General features: G+C 38.4%; 1 protein-coding gene across 1 annotated transcript in view; it reads left to right on the forward strand.

Moving 5' to 3' along the window:
* Window positions 1–18,379, forward strand: part of CFAP95 (cilia and flagella associated protein 95) — a 92,372-nt gene that overhangs the window by 35,320 nt on the left and 38,673 nt on the right. The window contains exons 3-4 of the mRNA XM_022573541.2: window positions 8,310–8,428; window positions 9,304–9,363. Of these exons, the coding sequence (XP_022429249.1) occupies window positions 8,310–8,428; window positions 9,304–9,363 (179 nt within the window). The remainder of the gene's footprint in view (window positions 1–8,309; window positions 8,429–9,303; window positions 9,364–18,379) is intronic.

The raw sequence follows: 18,379 nt of genomic DNA on the forward strand, positions 1-18,379 counted from the left end.
TTACATGTAGCTGTCCAGTTTTCCCAGCACCACTTATTGAAGAGATTGTCTTTTCTCCATTGTGTATCCTTGCCTCCTTTGCCATAGATCAGTTGACCACAGGTGCGTGGGTTTATCTCTGGGCTTTCTATCCTGTTCCATTGATCTATATTTCTGTTTTTGTGCCAGTACCATACTGTCTTGATTACTGTAGCTTTGCAGTATGGTCTGAAATCAGGGAACCTGATTCCTTCAGCTCCATTTTTTGTTCTCAAGATTGCTTTGGCTATTCGGGGTCTTTTGTGTTTCCATACAAATTGGAATCTAAGGAAAAAAAAAAAGGTCATGAAGAACCTAGGGGTAAGACGGGAATAAAGACACAGACCTACTAGAGCATGGACTTGAGGATATGGGGAGCGGGAAGGGTAAGCTGGGATGAATTGAGAGAGTGGCATGGACATATATACACTACCAAACGTAAAATAGATAGCTAGTGGGAAGCAACCACATAGCACAGTGAGATCAGCTCGGTGGTTTGTGACCGCCTGGAGGGGTGGGATGTGGAGGGTGGGAGGGAGGGAGACGCAAGAGGGAAGAGATATGGGAATATATGTATATGTATAACTGATTCACTTTGTTCTAAAGCAGAAACTAACACACCATTGTAAAGCAATTATACTCAAATAAAGATGTTAAAAAAAAAAAAAAGAGTGGGCTCTGGAGCCAGATGGCTTCTTACTGATTCTTGGCTCCACCACTTACTAGGTTGTAACTTTGGTCAAGAGTTTACAGTTTTCCATGTCTTTATTTCCTTGGGTGTAAAGTGGGGATAGAGTTTTCATGAGCATTTAATGTGAAGACATTTAGAATGGTGTCTGGCCATGTGCTCTTGTTATTACCATTATCCCCATGATTTATTGCAACTCAACTAAGCTACAGCCAGGATAGCCTCTGGGTTTTATTTAATACTCTAGCTCTAGAACTTAGTAGGATTCCTGGCACTTCACAGATATGGATCGATGAATGAATGAAAGAGTCAGACTGCATGTTTTGAACTGTGGAACTTCTACTTTTCTCTCTAGTTTAGCTGGGCATTACTTTATCCCTTTCAGCCTCAGTTTTCCCTTCCTTAAAATGAAGATAAACTATGCCAAAGGTCCTTCCTTTCTCCCTCCAGATCCACTCTCCACCCTTCTCAACCCTGCTCTGTGCCAAGCAGGCTGACCTTTATGGGTTGCATCAGTGAGCTTTTTTGCCCTCTGGCCTCCTGTGAATTGCCAGGAATTGGCCTTTGGAAGGCACTGACAGTTGATCAGCAGTGGGAAGAGAGTTGGCTTGGACATTTATTCCTGTGATTTCCTCCCTGCAGGGCCATGGTTTGGCAGTGGCTGTATGCTATGGATTGAACATTTGTATCCTTCCCAAATTCAAATGTTAAAATTCTAACTCCTAGTGTGATAGACTTAGGAGATGGGGCATTTGGGAGGTGATTAATTCATGAGGGTGGAGTCCTCATGAATGAGATTAATGCCCTTATAAAAGAAACACCAGAGAGCTCCTTCCCCACTTCTGCCATTGTGAAGACACTGTGAAAAGATGGCTGTCTATCAGCTAGGAAGTAGGCACTCACCAGTCACTGCTAGTGCCTTGATCTTGGCTTTCCCAGCCTTCAGAACTGTGAGAAATAAATTTCTGTTGATCATAAGCCACTTAGTCTGTGATATTTGTAACATAGCCAGAACAGACTAAAACACTGTGTCTGTTCTGAAAGCCACAAGTATCAAGTGACCCTCTCTTTACAGCTGTAGATCATTCTGGGTTCCATAACTGCCCTACCCTATGCCTCCCCAATATTGCTGTCTTCAGGGTGCTTCATCATTGTTTGTTTATTTTCTGAATTCTGGCCACACTTTTATAAATAGATTCTTTATTAAACTCTCTTCATTCCCCATTTGATTTTTCTTTTCCTTCCACCATGATGATTGATATACAACATTCAGGGTTGCTTTAAGTATTTAGGGGAATAACATATATAAAGTGCTTAATATGGTGTCTGATACAGAATAAGCAGTCAATAAACTTAAGAACCACTAGTGCTATTATCTATTTCCTTTTCATACTCATTATTTCAGTTTGGCAATATTTTTGTTTCATATAATTTTCAATGGTGTTGATTGATTTACTGAAATATTTTACTGTCAAAAATGATGAGATTCACAGAAAGAGAGACAAAATGAAAAGGCAGAGGACTATGTACCAGATGAAGGAACAACATAAAACCCTAGAAAATCAACTAAATGAACTGGAGATAGGCAACCTTCCAGCAAAAGAATTCAGAATAATGATAGTGAAGATGATCCAGGACCTCAGAAAAAGAATGGAGGCAAAGATCGAGAAGATGGAAGAAATGTTTAACAAAGACCTAGAGGAATTAAAGAACAAACAGAGAAGAAAAAACAATAACTGAAATGAAAAATACACTAGAAACAATCAATAGCAGAATAACTGAGGCAGAAGAACGGATAAGTGACCTGGAAGACAGAATGATGGAAATCACTGCCAAGGAACAGAATAAAGAAAAAAGAATGAAAATAAATGAGGACAGCCTAAGAGACCTCTGGGACAACATTAAACACACCAATATTCACATTGAAGGGGTCCCAAAAGGAGAAGAGAGAGAGAAAGGACCCGAGAAAATATTTGAAGAGATTATAGTCGAAAACTTCCCTAACATGGGAAAGGAAATAGCCACCCAGTCCAGCAATCGCAGAGAGTCCCAAGCAGGATAAACCCAAGGAGAAACATGCCGAGACACATAGTAATCAAACTGACAAAAATTAAAGACAAAGAAAAATTATTAAAAGCAACAAGGGAAAAATGAAAAATAATATACAAGGGAACTCCCATAAGGTTAACAGCTGATTTCTCAGCAGAAACCCTATAGGCCAGAAGGGAGTGGCACGATATATTTAAAGTGATGAAAGGGAAGAACCTACAACCAAGATTACTCTACCCAGCAAGGATCTCATTCAGATTCAATGGAGAAATCAAAAGCTTTACAGACAGGCAAAAGCTAAGAGAATTCAACACCACCAAACCAGCTCTACAGCAAATGCTAAAGGAACTTCTTTAAGTGGGAAACAAAAGAGAATAAGAGGACCTACAAAAACAAACCCAAAACAATTAAAATGGTAATAGGAACATACATATTGATAATTACCTTAAAAGTGAATGGATTAAATGCTCCAACCAGAAGACACAGGCTGGCTGAAACAAGACCCTTATATATGCTGTCTATAGGAGACCCACTTCAGACAGAGGGACACATACAGACTGAGTGTGAGGGGATGGAAAAGATATTCCATGCAAATGGAAATCAAAAGAAAGCTGGAGTAGCAATACTCATATCAGATGAAACAGACTTTAAAATAAAGAATGTTACAAGAGACAAGGAAGGACACTACATAATGATCAAGGGATCAATCCAAGAAGAAGATGTAACAATTATAAATATATATACACCCAACATAGGAGCACCTTAATACATAAGGCAAATGCTAACAGCTATAAAAGAGGAAATCGACAGTAACACAATAACAGTGGGGGACTTTAACACCTCACTTACACCAATGGACAGATCATCCAGACAGAAAATAAGGAAACAGAAGCTTTAAATGACACAATAAACCAGATAGATTTAATTGACATTTATAGGACATTCCATCCAAAAACAGCAGATTACAGTTTCTTCTCAAGTGCACATGGAACCTTCTCCAAGATTGTTCACATCTTGGGTCACAAATCAAGCCTCAGTAAATATAAGAAAATTGAAATCATATCAAGCATCTTTTCTAACCACAACACTATGAGATTAGAAATCAATTACAGGGAAATAAAACATAAAAAACACAAACACATGGAGGCTAAACAGTACGTTACTAAACAACCAAGAGATCACTGAAGAAATCAAAGAGGAAATCAAAAAATAACTAGAGACAAATGACAATGAAAACATGATGATCCAAAGCCTATGGGATGCAGCAAAAGCAGTTCTAAGAGGGAAGTTTATAGCAATACAATCTTACCTCAAGAAATAAGAAAAATCTCAAACAATCTAACCTTACACCTAAAGGAAATAGAGAAGGAAGAACGAACAAAACCCAAAGTTAGTAGAAGGAAAGAAATCATAAGGATCGGAGCAGAAATAAATACAGTAGCAAAGATCAATAAAACTAAAAGCTGGTTCCTTGAGAAGATAAATGAAATTGATAAACCTTTAGCCAGACTTATCAAGAAAAAGGGGGAGAGGACTCAAATCAATAAAATTAGAAATGAAAAAGGGGAAGTTACAATGGACATCACAGAAATACAAAGCATTGTAAGGGACTACTACAAGCAACTCTATGCCAATAAACTGGACAACCTGGAAGAAATGGAAAAATTCTTAGAAAGGTATAACCTTCCAAGACTGAACCAGGAAGAAATAGAAAATATGAACAGACCAATCACAAGTAATGAAATTGAAACTGTGATTAAAAACCTTCCAAGAAACAAAAGTCCAGGACAAGATGGCTTCACAGGTGAATTCTATCAAACATTTAGAGAAGAACTAACACCCATCCTCCTCAATCTATTCCAAAAAGTTGCAGAGGAAGGAACACTCCCAAATTCATTCTAGAAGGCTACCATCACCCTGATACCAAAACCAGACAAAGATACTACAAAAAGAGAAAATTACAGACCAGTATCACTAATGAGTACAGATGCAAAAATCCTCAACAAAATACTAGCAAACAGAATCCAGCAACACATTAAAAGGATCATACCCCATGATCAAGTGGGATTTATCCCAGGGATGCAAGGATTCTTCAATATACGCAAATCAATCAATGTGATAAACCATATTAACAAATTGAAGAATAAAAACCATATGATCATCTCAATAGATGCAGAAAAAGCTTTTGACAAAATTCAACACCCATTTATGACAAAAACTCTCCAGAAAATAGGCATAGAGGTAACCTACCTCAACATAATAAAGGCCATATATGACAAAACCACAGCTAACATCATTCTCAATGGTGAAAAACTGAAATAATTTCCTCTAAGATCAGGAACAAGACAAGGATGTCCACTCTCGGCACTCTTATTCAACATAGTTTTGGAAGTCCTAGCCATGGCAATCAGAGAAGAAAAAGAAATAAAGGGAATACAAATTGGAAAAGAAGTAAAACTGTCACTGTTTGCAGATGACATGATACTATATGTAGAAAATCCTAAAGATGCCAACAGAAAACTACTAAAGCTAATCAGTGAATTAGGTAAAGTTGCAGGATACAAAATTAATGCACAGAAATCTCTCTCATTCCTATACGCTAACAATGAAAGATCAGAAAGAGAAATTAAGGAAACAATCCCATTCACCATTGCAGCAAAAAGAATATAATACCTAGGAATAAAGCTACCTACGGAGGTAAAATACCTGTACTCAGAAAACTATAAGACACAGGTGAAAAAATCAAAGATGACACTATCAGATGGAGAAATATACCATGTTTTTGGATTGGAAGAATCAATATTGTAAAAATGACTATACTACCCAAAGCAATCTACAGATTCAATGCAATCCCTATCAAATTACCAATGGCATTTTTTACAGAAGTAGAACAAAAAATCTTAAAATTTGTATGGAGACACAAAAGACCCTGAATGGCCAAAGCAATCTTGAGGGAAGAAAACAGAGCCAGAGGAATCATACTCCCTGACTTCAGACTATACTACAAAGCTACAGTAATCAAGACAATATGGTACTGGCACAAAAACAGAAATATAGATCAATGGAACAGGATAGAAAGCCCAGAGATAAACCCACGCACCTGTGGTCAACTGATCTATGGCAAAGGAGGCAAGGATACACAATGGAGAAAAGACAATCTCTTCAGTAAGTGGTGCTGGGAAAACTGGACAGCTACATGTAAATGAATGAAATTAGAACACTCCCTAATACCCTACACAAAAATAAACTCAGAATGGATTAAAGACCTGAATGTTAGACCAGACACCATAAAACTCTTAGAGGAAAACATACAACACTCGTTGACATAAAACATAGCAAGATCTTTTTTGACCCACCTCCTAGAGTAATGGAAATAAAAACAAAAAGAAACAAGTGGGACCTAATGAAACTTCAAAACTTTTGCACAGCAAAGGAAACTATAAATAAGATGAAAAGACAACCCTCCGAATGGGAGAAAATATTTGCAAATGAATCAGTGAACAAAGAATTAATCTCCAAAATATGTAAACAGCTCATGCAGCCCAATATTTAGAAAACAAACAATCCAATCCAAAAACTGGCCAAAGGCCTAAATAGACATTTCTCCAAAGAAGACATACAGATGGCCAAGAGGCACATGGAAAGATGCTCAGCATCACTAATTATTAGAGAAATGCAAATCAAAACTACAATGAGGTATCACCTCACACCAGTTAGAATGGGCATTATAAGAAAACCTACAAACAACAAATGCTGGAGAGGGTGTGGAGAAAAGGCAACCCTCTTGCACTGTTGATGGGAATGTAAATTGATACAGCCACTATGGAGAACAGTTTTGAGGTTCTTTAAAAAACTTAAAATAGAATTGCCATATGACCCAGCAATCCCACTACTGGGCATATACCCAGAGAAAACCATAGTTCAAAAAGACACATGCTCCCCAATGTTCATTGCAGCACTATAGACAATAGCCAGATCATGGAAGCAACCTAAATGCCCATCTATAGACAAATGGATAAAGAAGATTTGGTACATATATACAATGGAATATTACTCAGCCATAAAAGGAACGAAATTGGGTCATTTGTAGAGACGTGGATGGACCTAGAGATTGTCATACAGAGTGAAGTAAATCAGAAAGAGAAAAACAAATATTGTATATTTACGCATATATGTGGAATCTAGAAAAATGGTACAGGTGAACTGGTTTGCAAGGCAGAAATAGAGACACAGATGTAGAGAACAAACGGATGGACACCAAGGAGGGAAAGTGGGGGTGGTGGTGGTGGCGGTGGGATGAATTGGGAGATTGGGATTGACATATATACTCTAATATGTATAAAATAGATAACTAGTAAGAACCTGCTGTGTAAAAGTAAATAAATCAATAAAATTTAAAAAAATGATGAGAGCATATCTAAGGTTAATTTTGGGGTCAACCTTATACCTTAAAACAAAATGATACCTAGTAATTTTTTCCCTAAAAGATAATGTCTTATTTTTCGTTAAAGTATAAAATATGAAGCCCAATACAGTGTCCCCTGCCACTGACTTGCGAACTTTGGAATCTATGAGGAAGAGTAGTTGAGCTAAGAGTACAGGAGTCAGAGCTAGGAAATTAGGCTTGGAGGCTGGTGATTTAGAAGGTTGAGGTCTTAGGGGGCAGTGGTCATAGAAGCCTAGGAGGAGACCAGGGAGCCAGGATCAGAGACTACAGTTAAAATTGCTTTGTGTAGGATGGGTTCTTAGTTTTACAGAGCCTTTTTATACTTAACAAAAATGGACCAAAGGAATTTGACTCTAGCTATGATACTCTTGCAGCTGAAGTCTCCAAATTTCTAAACAGTAGTTTATCTTTTCTGAACAAATCTAGTGGAATTAATGTGATCTTGGGCTTCATTGGATGTCTTAGGGAAGCTAGTCTTCAAATTTGGAGAAAGTAGTTGGTTTCTCGGTGGTGGTGAGTTCTGAATCTCTGCTGTGAACCTCCACATTTGTGATATTCTAGAGTTTTGTATGGGAAGAATATTGAATCCTCAGCATCCATTTTTTTCTGAGATCCTCTAGATATTACCATGATGCTTCTGCAATTGACTTTAGTACCCCCTGTAATTATCAGGTTTTTCTCGTAGTGATAATTGCTTGATAATTCATTGAATTATCCTCTGTGATAGAGAATGGATAATGATGATGGTATCTGAAGTCCTATGTGATTTACAAAGTGATTGGTACATTTTCTTACTTAGAGAAGTTAAAATATACTAATCTTGAGAAGGAAATAGAAAGCAAATAAGCATTGGAATGTAGTTGAATGCGGTACTTTCCATTTCATGGAAACACCAACTTGATTTTTATTTTCCAACAAAACATAGTAAAGAATTGCCACTTTCACATATTTATGATGTAATCGTTGACTGCTTTGGGACATTTCTTATTTTTTAATGTTAATGGAGTCAACAATTAAAATCAGAATGTACTTCAGAAATATATTTTAATAACTGAGCATTTGTGGCAATTCATTTATTTTCCTTGTATGCGGCTTTTATTTTTCCAGATTTGGATATCAGAAACACATGAGAAAATGGCACAAGTTTGTTTAAACACAGAATTGGCTGAAATAAAGAGCAAGGCTTTATTGAATGAGGAAACGATGAGCTCTGGAATTATTGAAAGGTATGCTTCATACTGTCCTTTGCTTAGAACAGGCACATTCAGGAAAGGGTTTATATAAGTAGTGAAGAGGTATAGTGGCCCCAGGTACATATTACAGGACCACATCAAGCACAATCAACACATCTCAAGCTTCCATGCTTTCTGTTCATGCTGTTCCCTCTGTTTGGAATTCCTTTCCCTTGTTTGTTTGCCAATCAGCACTACGCATTCTAGGTCCCTCTAAAATGTCATTTCCCGTTTACACATTGTTTTCTGGTCCTGGTTCTGACGACTTAGGTTTGAACCCCATCTCCACAATTTACTTCTGAAAATTATGTGGTATCTATAATCCTCAGTTCATAAAATGGGAATTATGAAAGTATCTACTTTATAGGGTTGTTTTAAGTTTAGATGAAAAGTATGAAATGTGCATAAAAATACTGCCTGACATGCAGTAAGAATTAGGTAAGCTGTCATTAATCAGAATTAATTGCTCTCATATTCTTGCTCTCTGAGCATTTTGTTTATGTTCTACATAGCAGTTGGACTTACATTCAAGTTATTTATATGAAAGTGTTTCCTCTGAGATTGTTCCTTGAGGGTAGGAACTGTTTCTTAGTCACATCTGTAGTCCTGCAGCCTGGCATAGCGCCTTTCCGTGGAAATGTGTGACATAGACTTCATCTTGTATTGTAGTTATTGGACAAAATGCTGAAATTTCTTTCCATTTACTTGCTGGGACATTTTAGTTTGCAAAGTGCATTAAAGTTGCAAACATGGAAATCCTTTAAAAATATTATAATAAAAATTCGGCTCCCAAATTAGTTTTATATAGCTCTGAAAGTTTATAAATATCAACTTGACATGTTTTCTAAAAATTGTTATCTTGTTTCCAGGGACACTGGATTGCCTGCCACAGGTTTTGGAGCTCTCTTTCCTAGACACCCATCAGATTGGTACGAAATGTTCAAAATGTTTGTAGTCCCTAAACTGCTGCAGATTGCACAAAATGTTTCTTAATGGTTCAGGAGGTTTGTTTGCAGGGGTGAAGGAGCGAGGGGTGAACCAAGGTCAACAAAATGCCCTTTATGTGCCATCTTACAGACTTCTTTCCTTTTTTTAAAAAAATTGTGTTTATTTTTTTCCAACTTATTAATACCAACAAACCTGTTAGAAGAAAAATAGATTATCATTTAAAAACAATTATAAACAGTGATATGTGTGTGTTTGTGTGTGTGTGTGTGTACAAAAAAATCAGCATTAGACTTCTTTCCTTTAACAAAAGTTTTTTCCCATCAATATGCAAGCAATAATAATAATAATATAGTAGTCAATACTCATTATTTGTAGATTCTATATTTACAAATTCTCTTACTTGCTAAAATTTATTTTTAACCCCCAAATCAATACTAAGGGTGCTGTTGCAGTCATTAATGGATATACATAAAGTGGCAAAAAATTTGAGCCACCCAATGCACACATTCTCAGCTGAGGTGGAACAAGGCAAGACTCTGCCTTCTTGGTCCAACTCTCATACTGTATGCAAGTGTCCTTTTCATGGTCATGTATGTTTTTTTGCATTTTTTTGTGTTTTTTGTTGGTGATTTTGCTGTTTGAAATGGCTTCCAAGTGTAGTGCTAAAGTGCTATCTAGTGTTTCCAAGGGCAAGAAGGCTGTGATGTGCCTTATGAAGAAAATAGGTGTGTTAGATAAGCTTCATTCAGGCATGAGTTACAGTGTGGTTGGCCATATTCAACATTAATGAGGCAACTATATAATGAATAAAATGTCTCAAACAGAAACACACATAAAACCAAGGTATGTATTGATTTGTTGATGAAAATGTTGTGACCAGAGGCTTGAAGGAACCTAGCTCTGTATTTCCTACAGAGCTAGGAAGGGGTTCAGGATTTGCTAATTCAGTGTTCACAGTGCCTTTATAGAATATTACTGTGAATAATGAGAATTGAGTGTATAGCAAGAAACTACTATTCTTTACTGATACATAAATTTCTTTTGGGGGCAGCATGACTTGTTACTACAGAAAAGAAATTTCCACTCATCTTTCTAAAGAAGACAGACTTTCATAATTTCTGTAATGATAAATAGATAAGTGATGAAATATAGGTACTTACAAGCATGAAAAAATTCTAAGTGTTGGATTGTGTATTATGAAGATATGAGTACATATCATCAGTGGAAATTTAGATGTTTTTGCTTCCTTTGAGAGCTATCTGGCATTAGAGCTAACCTGTTCTGCAGAGTCTGCCTAGGGTGGGGGTGGAGAGTACCCTAAATAATAATGCCCCACCCCATTTCATAGTCATCTGTTATAATTTTGGCCGGGTGTTTTAAACTGCGGGTTCTAATCTTCATTACTCCTGCAAGGCTGGCCTGGTCTGTGTCCCCTACAGCCTGCTGTAGCATCTCTAAGTAGTCTGGAGGATCCACAGGGAGTATTCCCAGAATGATCGTTGAGGAGGTGGGCTTCTGGCTTCTATCAAGGTGATGACCTAAAAACATCCTACTGGCTCCATTTCTTGCACTGAAATCTAGAAATTCCAATAAAGACATGGGTAGACAGAATGAATCCAGAGGCAGACTTTGACAGCTATATCAAAACTCTGAGAAAATCTTTAGAAAATGATGGGCTAGAGCAGAAGATTGCTGAGGGATGGGATGAAGGGAGAAGAGAGAAGGCAGGGTTGAGGTCTCTACATGGAGACTTGGGCCAACCCAGGGTGAGAGCTGTAATCTCAGTGGGCCAGGCTTGGATAGGAGCTGAAAAAGGCTTATCTATTGCGTTTTCAAACTTGGATTATATGCTCCAAGTTGGATTTTTCTGCATTGATTTTGACTGCTGTTTTCAGCCCAGGACAGAAAATGAGACACCCAGGGCTTTAGATAATAGAAATTTCGATGCCAGCAACGTACCTCCCTGCAGCTCTGACCTCAGCATTGAGATCTATAATGCCAGTACAGATAGCCAGGAGGACCCTGAGTTGTCTTCCCCAACTCCAATTAGGGAAAGCAATCTCGGATATAGAGGAACTAGGCAGTATATCTTGAGGAGAAAGAAATGCCAGGGAAAATAAGTGCAGTTAAGCCCAGAGAAGTGCAGTAGAGGCACTCAACTCATATCTCCTATGCATACACTGAAGACACCAGCTAAGCCTCCCTTTTCAGTGGACCACTTATGTAGTCATCAAAAGCAGAGGCACACATTAAAAAAAAAAAAAAACAGAGGCAACTGATCGTCTTAGTAATAATACAGATGAATTCCAGGTCTTAAAAAAATATCATGACACATGTAAAGAACAAAAGCATCATGAAGAATGAAAAGATATAGGCAACCTATGCCAGATGAAGTAGACCTGATGGAACAAATGTAACAGGAATTTAAAACCAATGGAACCGAAATTTAAAGCTTTATTACTTAGAGAAATAAAGACAGTTACAAAATAAGGCAAAATAATAAAAATCAGGTTGACATTAACTTCCCAACAGCAACACTGGATGCAAGAGCATAATATTAAAATATTGAAGGAAAAGAATTTTGAACCCAGAATTATTTAAATGTGAGAGTCAAATAAAGATATCTTCAGGCATATGAGGACTGGTTTCAGACTTACTATCCTGCCACAAATAGCTACAGGACTGAGCAAAACATATTAGGCAACTGTTGTCAAGGGTTGGATAGCAACCAGTGTGGTTCTGTGCTCCTGAAGATGAGATGTGAGCATCACTTATGCACTGAAGTCACTTTTCCTGGCTGCAGCGCAGTGGGGTGAGCCCATGAGTAGAGCAGTGTTATTGTTGAGCTGGGAGACGGGAATAGGAATTTAGAGCTTCTGATGTAACTGGAATTTGTAGGATACAGTATTGGACAGAAGGAAGTTGTGTTTGGAGATGGGAACAGTAGCCTGCATGGGATTTCCCTCAGGTTCTTAGTCAGGGGCTGGGCTCTGCATGCACTATCAAAATAGTACATACTCCTGCTTTTAAAAAATCAAATAGAACTGTCTATAGTGTATTCTAAAATTTCACAATGGTACTCCCTCCTGCATGGTAGTATTGTGTAGTGGGCTTTAGGGCTCCATTACCTGCTTTCAAATCCTGGCCCTGCCACTTACTAGCTGTGTGAACTTGGGCTAATTGCCTAACCATTTTGTACCTCATTTTTCTTCATCTGTAAAATGGGGATGATAATTATAAAGCCACCATGTTATAGGGTTGTTGTGACAATTAAGCAAGTTAATACATGTAAAACAGTTAAAATAGTAATTTGTGCATACATGGTAAATGCTATGTAGATCAGCTGGGCTAGACACTTGGCAAACCCTTTTCATCTAGAAACACATATCTATCAGTTCAGGAAAATATTCTTTTTCTTTTTTTTTTTTGCGGTACGCGGGCCTCTCACTGTTGTGGCCTCTCCCGATGCGGAGCACAGGCTCCGGACGTGCAGGCTCAGCGGCCACGGCTCACGGGCATAGCTGCTCCGCGGCACGTGGGATCTTCCCGGACCGGGGCACGAACCCGTGTCCCCTGCATCGGCAGGCGGACTCTCAACCACTGCGCCACCAGGGAAGCCCTCAGGAAAATATTCTTGATTTATTTCATTGATGATTTATACCCTCCATTTTCTCTGTTCTCACTTTTTGGAAATCCTTTATGTGGATGTTGGTTTGCCTGGCCTGGCTCTCTAATTTTCTCATCTTCTCTCTATTTTACATTTATCTTTATTGTCTACTTTACTCACTGTGTCTTCAACCCTACTATTGAGTTCTCTTTTTGTTTTCTGAATCCTTCTGTTTTTATAGAATCCTTTTTTGTTGTTTGTTTCATGACTGAACTATCTTATCTGTGTGGGGATGTTAATAGTTTGTTTTCCTTAATTTTTTTCTTCATGCATCATATCTATTTCCTCCAAGATACTTTTTATTAGTTTGCCTTTTATTTGTTTGCTTGGTCTCTATCTTCCATACTAGAAGCTTTCCTCAGATGTTTGGTAATTAATTCTTGGTTCTCTGTGCATGATTAAGAAATGAGGGTCAGAACCTGTGTGTGAAGCTTGTTGATTTGGAGCTTCCCTGGAGGAATCTAGGTGGGCCATTTTTTTTTTGTAGAAGTCCTGGTATCAGTATTTTTAGTCTTTCCTCACGGACTAGTCACATTCCCCAGAGGAAGTTCCCCAAATTGCCCATCTGAATGGCGAAGGGCTGGTGCCTGTGTTCTTGAAGTGAGTAGGGCAATTGGCTAGGACATCAATATTAATCCTTCGTCGTGTATGGTCACCGAACTGTGTTGTTGGTCAAGAACTTTCTCTTTTACCCTTCCTAGTGAATAAATTTCTAGTCTCCTGCTGGAGTAGGGGAGGGGCCGTTATCCAGCAGTAGGGTGTGGAGGAGGAGCCCGGAGCTCATATTCTTCTCAAACAGCTCTCCCCCAATCCTCCTTTGCTGATTTAGGATTTATTCAGCTTTCTGCTAAGTCATAGACCAGTCGTCCATCTCTTGAGGTTCCAAAATTTATTTCTCTTGTCCCTTTTCTATTCTCCTTGTTCTTGTGGGTTTATTTTTACTTTTTTGAGTAACTTTGATTTTAGTGGAGCTTTTTGAGGAAGCAAGATTTGATGTGTACATTCAATCTTAACCCTGAAGTCGTTCAGTCTCATCTGAAATGTCACCTCCTCCAGAGGATGTTCTCCTTGTTCTTGTGGGTTTATTTTTATTTTTTTGAGTATCTTTGATTTTAGTGGAGCTTTTTGAGAAAGCAAGAATCGATGTGTACATTCAGTCTTAACCCTGAAGTCATTCAGTCTCATCTGAAATGTCACCTCCTCCAGAGGACCTTCCCTTCCTACTGCCAGCCTATCTGATAGGTCCCTTGTGGGTGTTCATAGCACCATGTACTTCTTTTATCCTTACACTATTCATTTAGGTTGCTGTTACTTATATTCTTATTTGTCTTTCTTTCTGAATTCAGTGCTCTGAAGCGCAAGGCTGTCGCAACTCTCCCCAGTCTTAACAGAGAGCCTGACCTGCAGCAGATATAATTAATTTCTTGAATGAACCAGTTAGTTATTTCTGATGTTGAACAGCAAATTATAATGGAAAAGGGGTATGACTAATTCCTATTTTACTTGATTTAGGACTTTAAGGCCTGAAGAGCCAAAGTTGTTCTCAATTCTATTCTGGTAAATACATTAAATGACATGGTCTTTTAGAAAATCAGCCCTTATTAGTTTGAAATGCTAGAATTACTTGTTTGTTTTACTTGATTCACAAGTATTAGCAAGGAAATAAATACATGAGCACCATCAACCATCCTCCACTAATTCCATATGTAATTCTTTCTTTCAGTTAATGTACACTGATTATAGGATGTTCCATACCATAGAATGCTGTGGTGTTTTATTTCTTATTTATTTTTATTTAAAAAAAATAAATTTATTTTATTTATTTTTGGCTGCGTTGGGTCTTCATTGCTGCACGCGGGCTTTCTCTAGTTGCAGTGAGCGGGGGCTACTCTTCAATGCGGTGTGCAGGCTTCTCATTGTGGTGGCTTCTCTCTGTTGCGGAGCACGGGCTCTAGGCGCACGGGCTCAGTATTTGTGGTGCATGGGCTTAGTTGCTCTGTGGCATATGGGATTTTCCAGGAGCAGGGCTCGAACCCATGTCCCCTGCATTGGCAGGTGGATTCTTAACCACTGCACCACCAGGGAAGCCCAATGTGGTGTTTTAGAATCTGCTGTCTTGAATATTAAATATTCTTTTGCTTCTTGCCAACTGTACAGCTGTAGGAGTTAAATGTCAACTTTAAAAGGCAATGAATAAAAATGAGTTTGCTCAATGGACCAAAATAATGTGCTTCAACTTATAAAAGAAAAGCTGTAATCATAATGTAAATTTAAACTTCAGGTTACCTCAGTGGAAAAAATCAGAATATAGGTATAGCTTTGTTATTAAGGAGACATTAATCAGATGCATTTGTCTTAATTTTAGATAACATCCATTATGTAGTGATGGCATTTGACAGTCTGTTTCTTTTCTCACAACTCAAGCAATAGCCCACCTACTTTATTTTGAACCAATGTGATGGAGACGCAACACTGTTCTTCCTTAAATTGGCAGCAAACATCTCAGTGGAACATACTGAAAATCAGAACAACTAGAATGTTTGACACCACTGGACTTATCACTCCTCACCTAAACTAGAGAAAAGGGCTTGGTGGATAATTCCTTCCACATATGTCACAGATGGAGATAAATTTTAAACAAATCCAATATATGGAACAGTCAGGTTGAGACCAAAAGTGATATTGATGACTTACACTTTAAAAATGAGATCAGTATGCTTTGAGGCTAGATTGAGCTCATCCAGAACTAGAGTTATTGCTTCTCTTGACAGTCGATCGCATCGGTTACCAAGAAATTGGCGTTGGCCAGTGATGGAAGGGGTGAAATCAAGGAGGCTCAAAGACCTCTTAGACATTAACAGTGCTCTTATGGTCTCAAATGGATACAGCTGCATGTTTAGGGGTCTCTAACACACATTACTTTTACTACATGGATAGAGACTTTAAAGTTGTAGAAAAGTAGTGAGGCACATTGCCTTTAAGGCACATAGGAAAAGTGGATGGGAACACGAAGATGTAAGTTAATTTAAGAGTCTTTCTTTGCCCTCCTACCTTGTTCTCAAGAATCCTCATGGAACGTTCACTTAATTTGGAAGTACTCTTTATGAGGCATGGAAAACTCACTCACTAATTATCAGAGGGCTCCTCGATGTCTGATTATCGAATACAAAATCACATGATTTGTCTGTAGAACCAGACAGTTGTAGCTGATTTATTCTAAGAAGTAAGGTTTTCCACATATAGTATCTCTACTGTGTCTGTGACCATTTAACAAACAAAAAACCAGAAAGCAAAATGATAGAACAACAGAACAAAAACTATATAAAGCAAATCCAATTTTGAAAGAGATATAGTATAAATATAATTTTAAGATCTTATTTCTCAGAAACCCTTATTTAAATATACATATATAACTGTATGTGGTCCTGGGGTAATGGTTCACAGGAGAAGTTCTTTTTTTTTTTTACAGGAAAAAGCCAATTGTGGCATAGAATATTTGCTGGGTGAGAAGCAGGTCCATGGGCTCCTGGGTCAGTTTGAGGTCAGCCCAGAAGTACTGACCACCTACTAGAGGATAGAGAAGAAGCAAGGTAGACCTCTCATAAGGTCAGCTCTAACTAATGTGTCCTGTCATTTTTGCTAAATTTCATTGCCTTCTGGTGGTAGTAATTAGTGTTTATTGTTGAAATTTTATGATAAATGTGTCTAGTTTCCAGAATCATCCAAACATTTATGTGATCCACATGACGGGAGAAGAAAGAAATTAGTAGTGTTTTAGATCACTGGGTAGCTTTTTGGACATAGTGTGGTTTTTAAGAAAGGGTGTAGGAAAATAGGAGACCTGGATTCTACTTTGGGACCTATACTAAACCTGCTATGTGACTTTGTGCTGGCTAATAACCCTCTCTGGGCTCCAGTTGTTTCCATCTGGAAAATGAGAGGATTGAACCAATTAATCTGTAAAGTCCTTTCCTGCTCTAAAATTTTATGGTTCTAAAGGAGAAAGGCATCTGTAGTCACATAAATGGACAAGTTAAATGCGGCCAAAAAGTAGGTGAGGGGCTTCTCTGGTGACGCAGTGGTTGAGAGTCCGTCTGTGAATGCAGGGGACGCGGGTTCGTGCCCCGGTCCGGGAAGATCCCACATGCCACGGAGCGGCTGGGCCCGTAAGCCATGGCCACTGAGCCTGCGCATCCAGAGCCTGTGCTCCGCAACAGGAGAGGCCACAACAGTGAGAGGCCCACGTACCACAAAAAAAAAAAAAAAAAAAAAGTAGTTCAGACAGTTACGTTTTCATTGTTGGCAGAGAGCACTTATCCATATGTGTGTAGAGTGATTGCCTCACAGCAGCAGTAGCAAGCTTAGGCCACAGTTTAAACTCTCTCAATTTACTCCTCTCACTGGAGCATTTAACATTTGCAAAACCTTTAGCCCTCTTCAGAGGAAAGGGACTGAATATGAATAGCAGGAGGGTTTTTTTTTGTTTTTTGTTTTTTCTCAAAGTGCAAGGCATTTACTTTCTTTTCTACTCAGGGGCTTGTGTTGTGGCTTGTCTCTTGGTAAAATACCACCAAGTTGTTGGACATTTGTCCATAAGAAAAAGAGTTTAGAAATTGCCCTATGGTGATGGTGATGAGGATAACAACAAAGAAAATGTGGACAAGAGAATGGTGTGGTGAAAAGACTATGGAATGAGAATGAGACAGACCTGAATTCAATTCTATTTTTTTTAAATTTATTTATTTTTGGCTGTGTTGGGTCTTCGTTGCTGTGCGCGGGCTTCCTCTAGTTGTGGCGAGTGGGGGCTACTCTTCGCAGTGGTGCGGGGGCTTCTCATTGCGGTGGCTTCCCTTGTTGTGGAGCACGGGCTCTAGGTGCGTGGGCTCAGTAGTTGTGGTGTGTGAGCGCTGGAGTGCAGGCTCAGTAGTTGTGGCACATGGGCTTAGTTGCTCCGTGGCATGTGGGATCTTCCTGGACCAGGGATCGAACCCGTGTCCCCTGCATTGGCAGGGGGATTCTTAACCACTGCGCCACCAGGGAAGTCCTTTGAATTCAATTATTGATACCCTTTCTTTTTTAAAAAAAATTATTTTATTGAAGTATAGTTGATTTACAATGTTGTGTTAATTTCTGTTGTACAGCAAAGTGATTCAGATATATATATATCATACACATATATGGGTATATATATATATACATATGTATATTCTTTTGCATATTCTTTTCCATTATGGTTTATCACAGAATATTGAATATAGTTCCCTGTGCTATACAGTAGGACCTTGTTTTTTAATCCATTCTATATATAATAGTTTGCATCTGCTAAACCC

The sequence above is a fragment of the Delphinapterus leucas genome, chromosome 6 (genome assembly GCF_059928025.1).
Source record: "Delphinapterus leucas isolate spDelLeu-1000000601 "Yukka" chromosome 6, BTC_Dleu_Yukka2, whole genome shotgun sequence".
Classification (NCBI taxonomy): domain Eukaryota; kingdom Metazoa; phylum Chordata; class Mammalia; order Artiodactyla; family Monodontidae; genus Delphinapterus; species Delphinapterus leucas.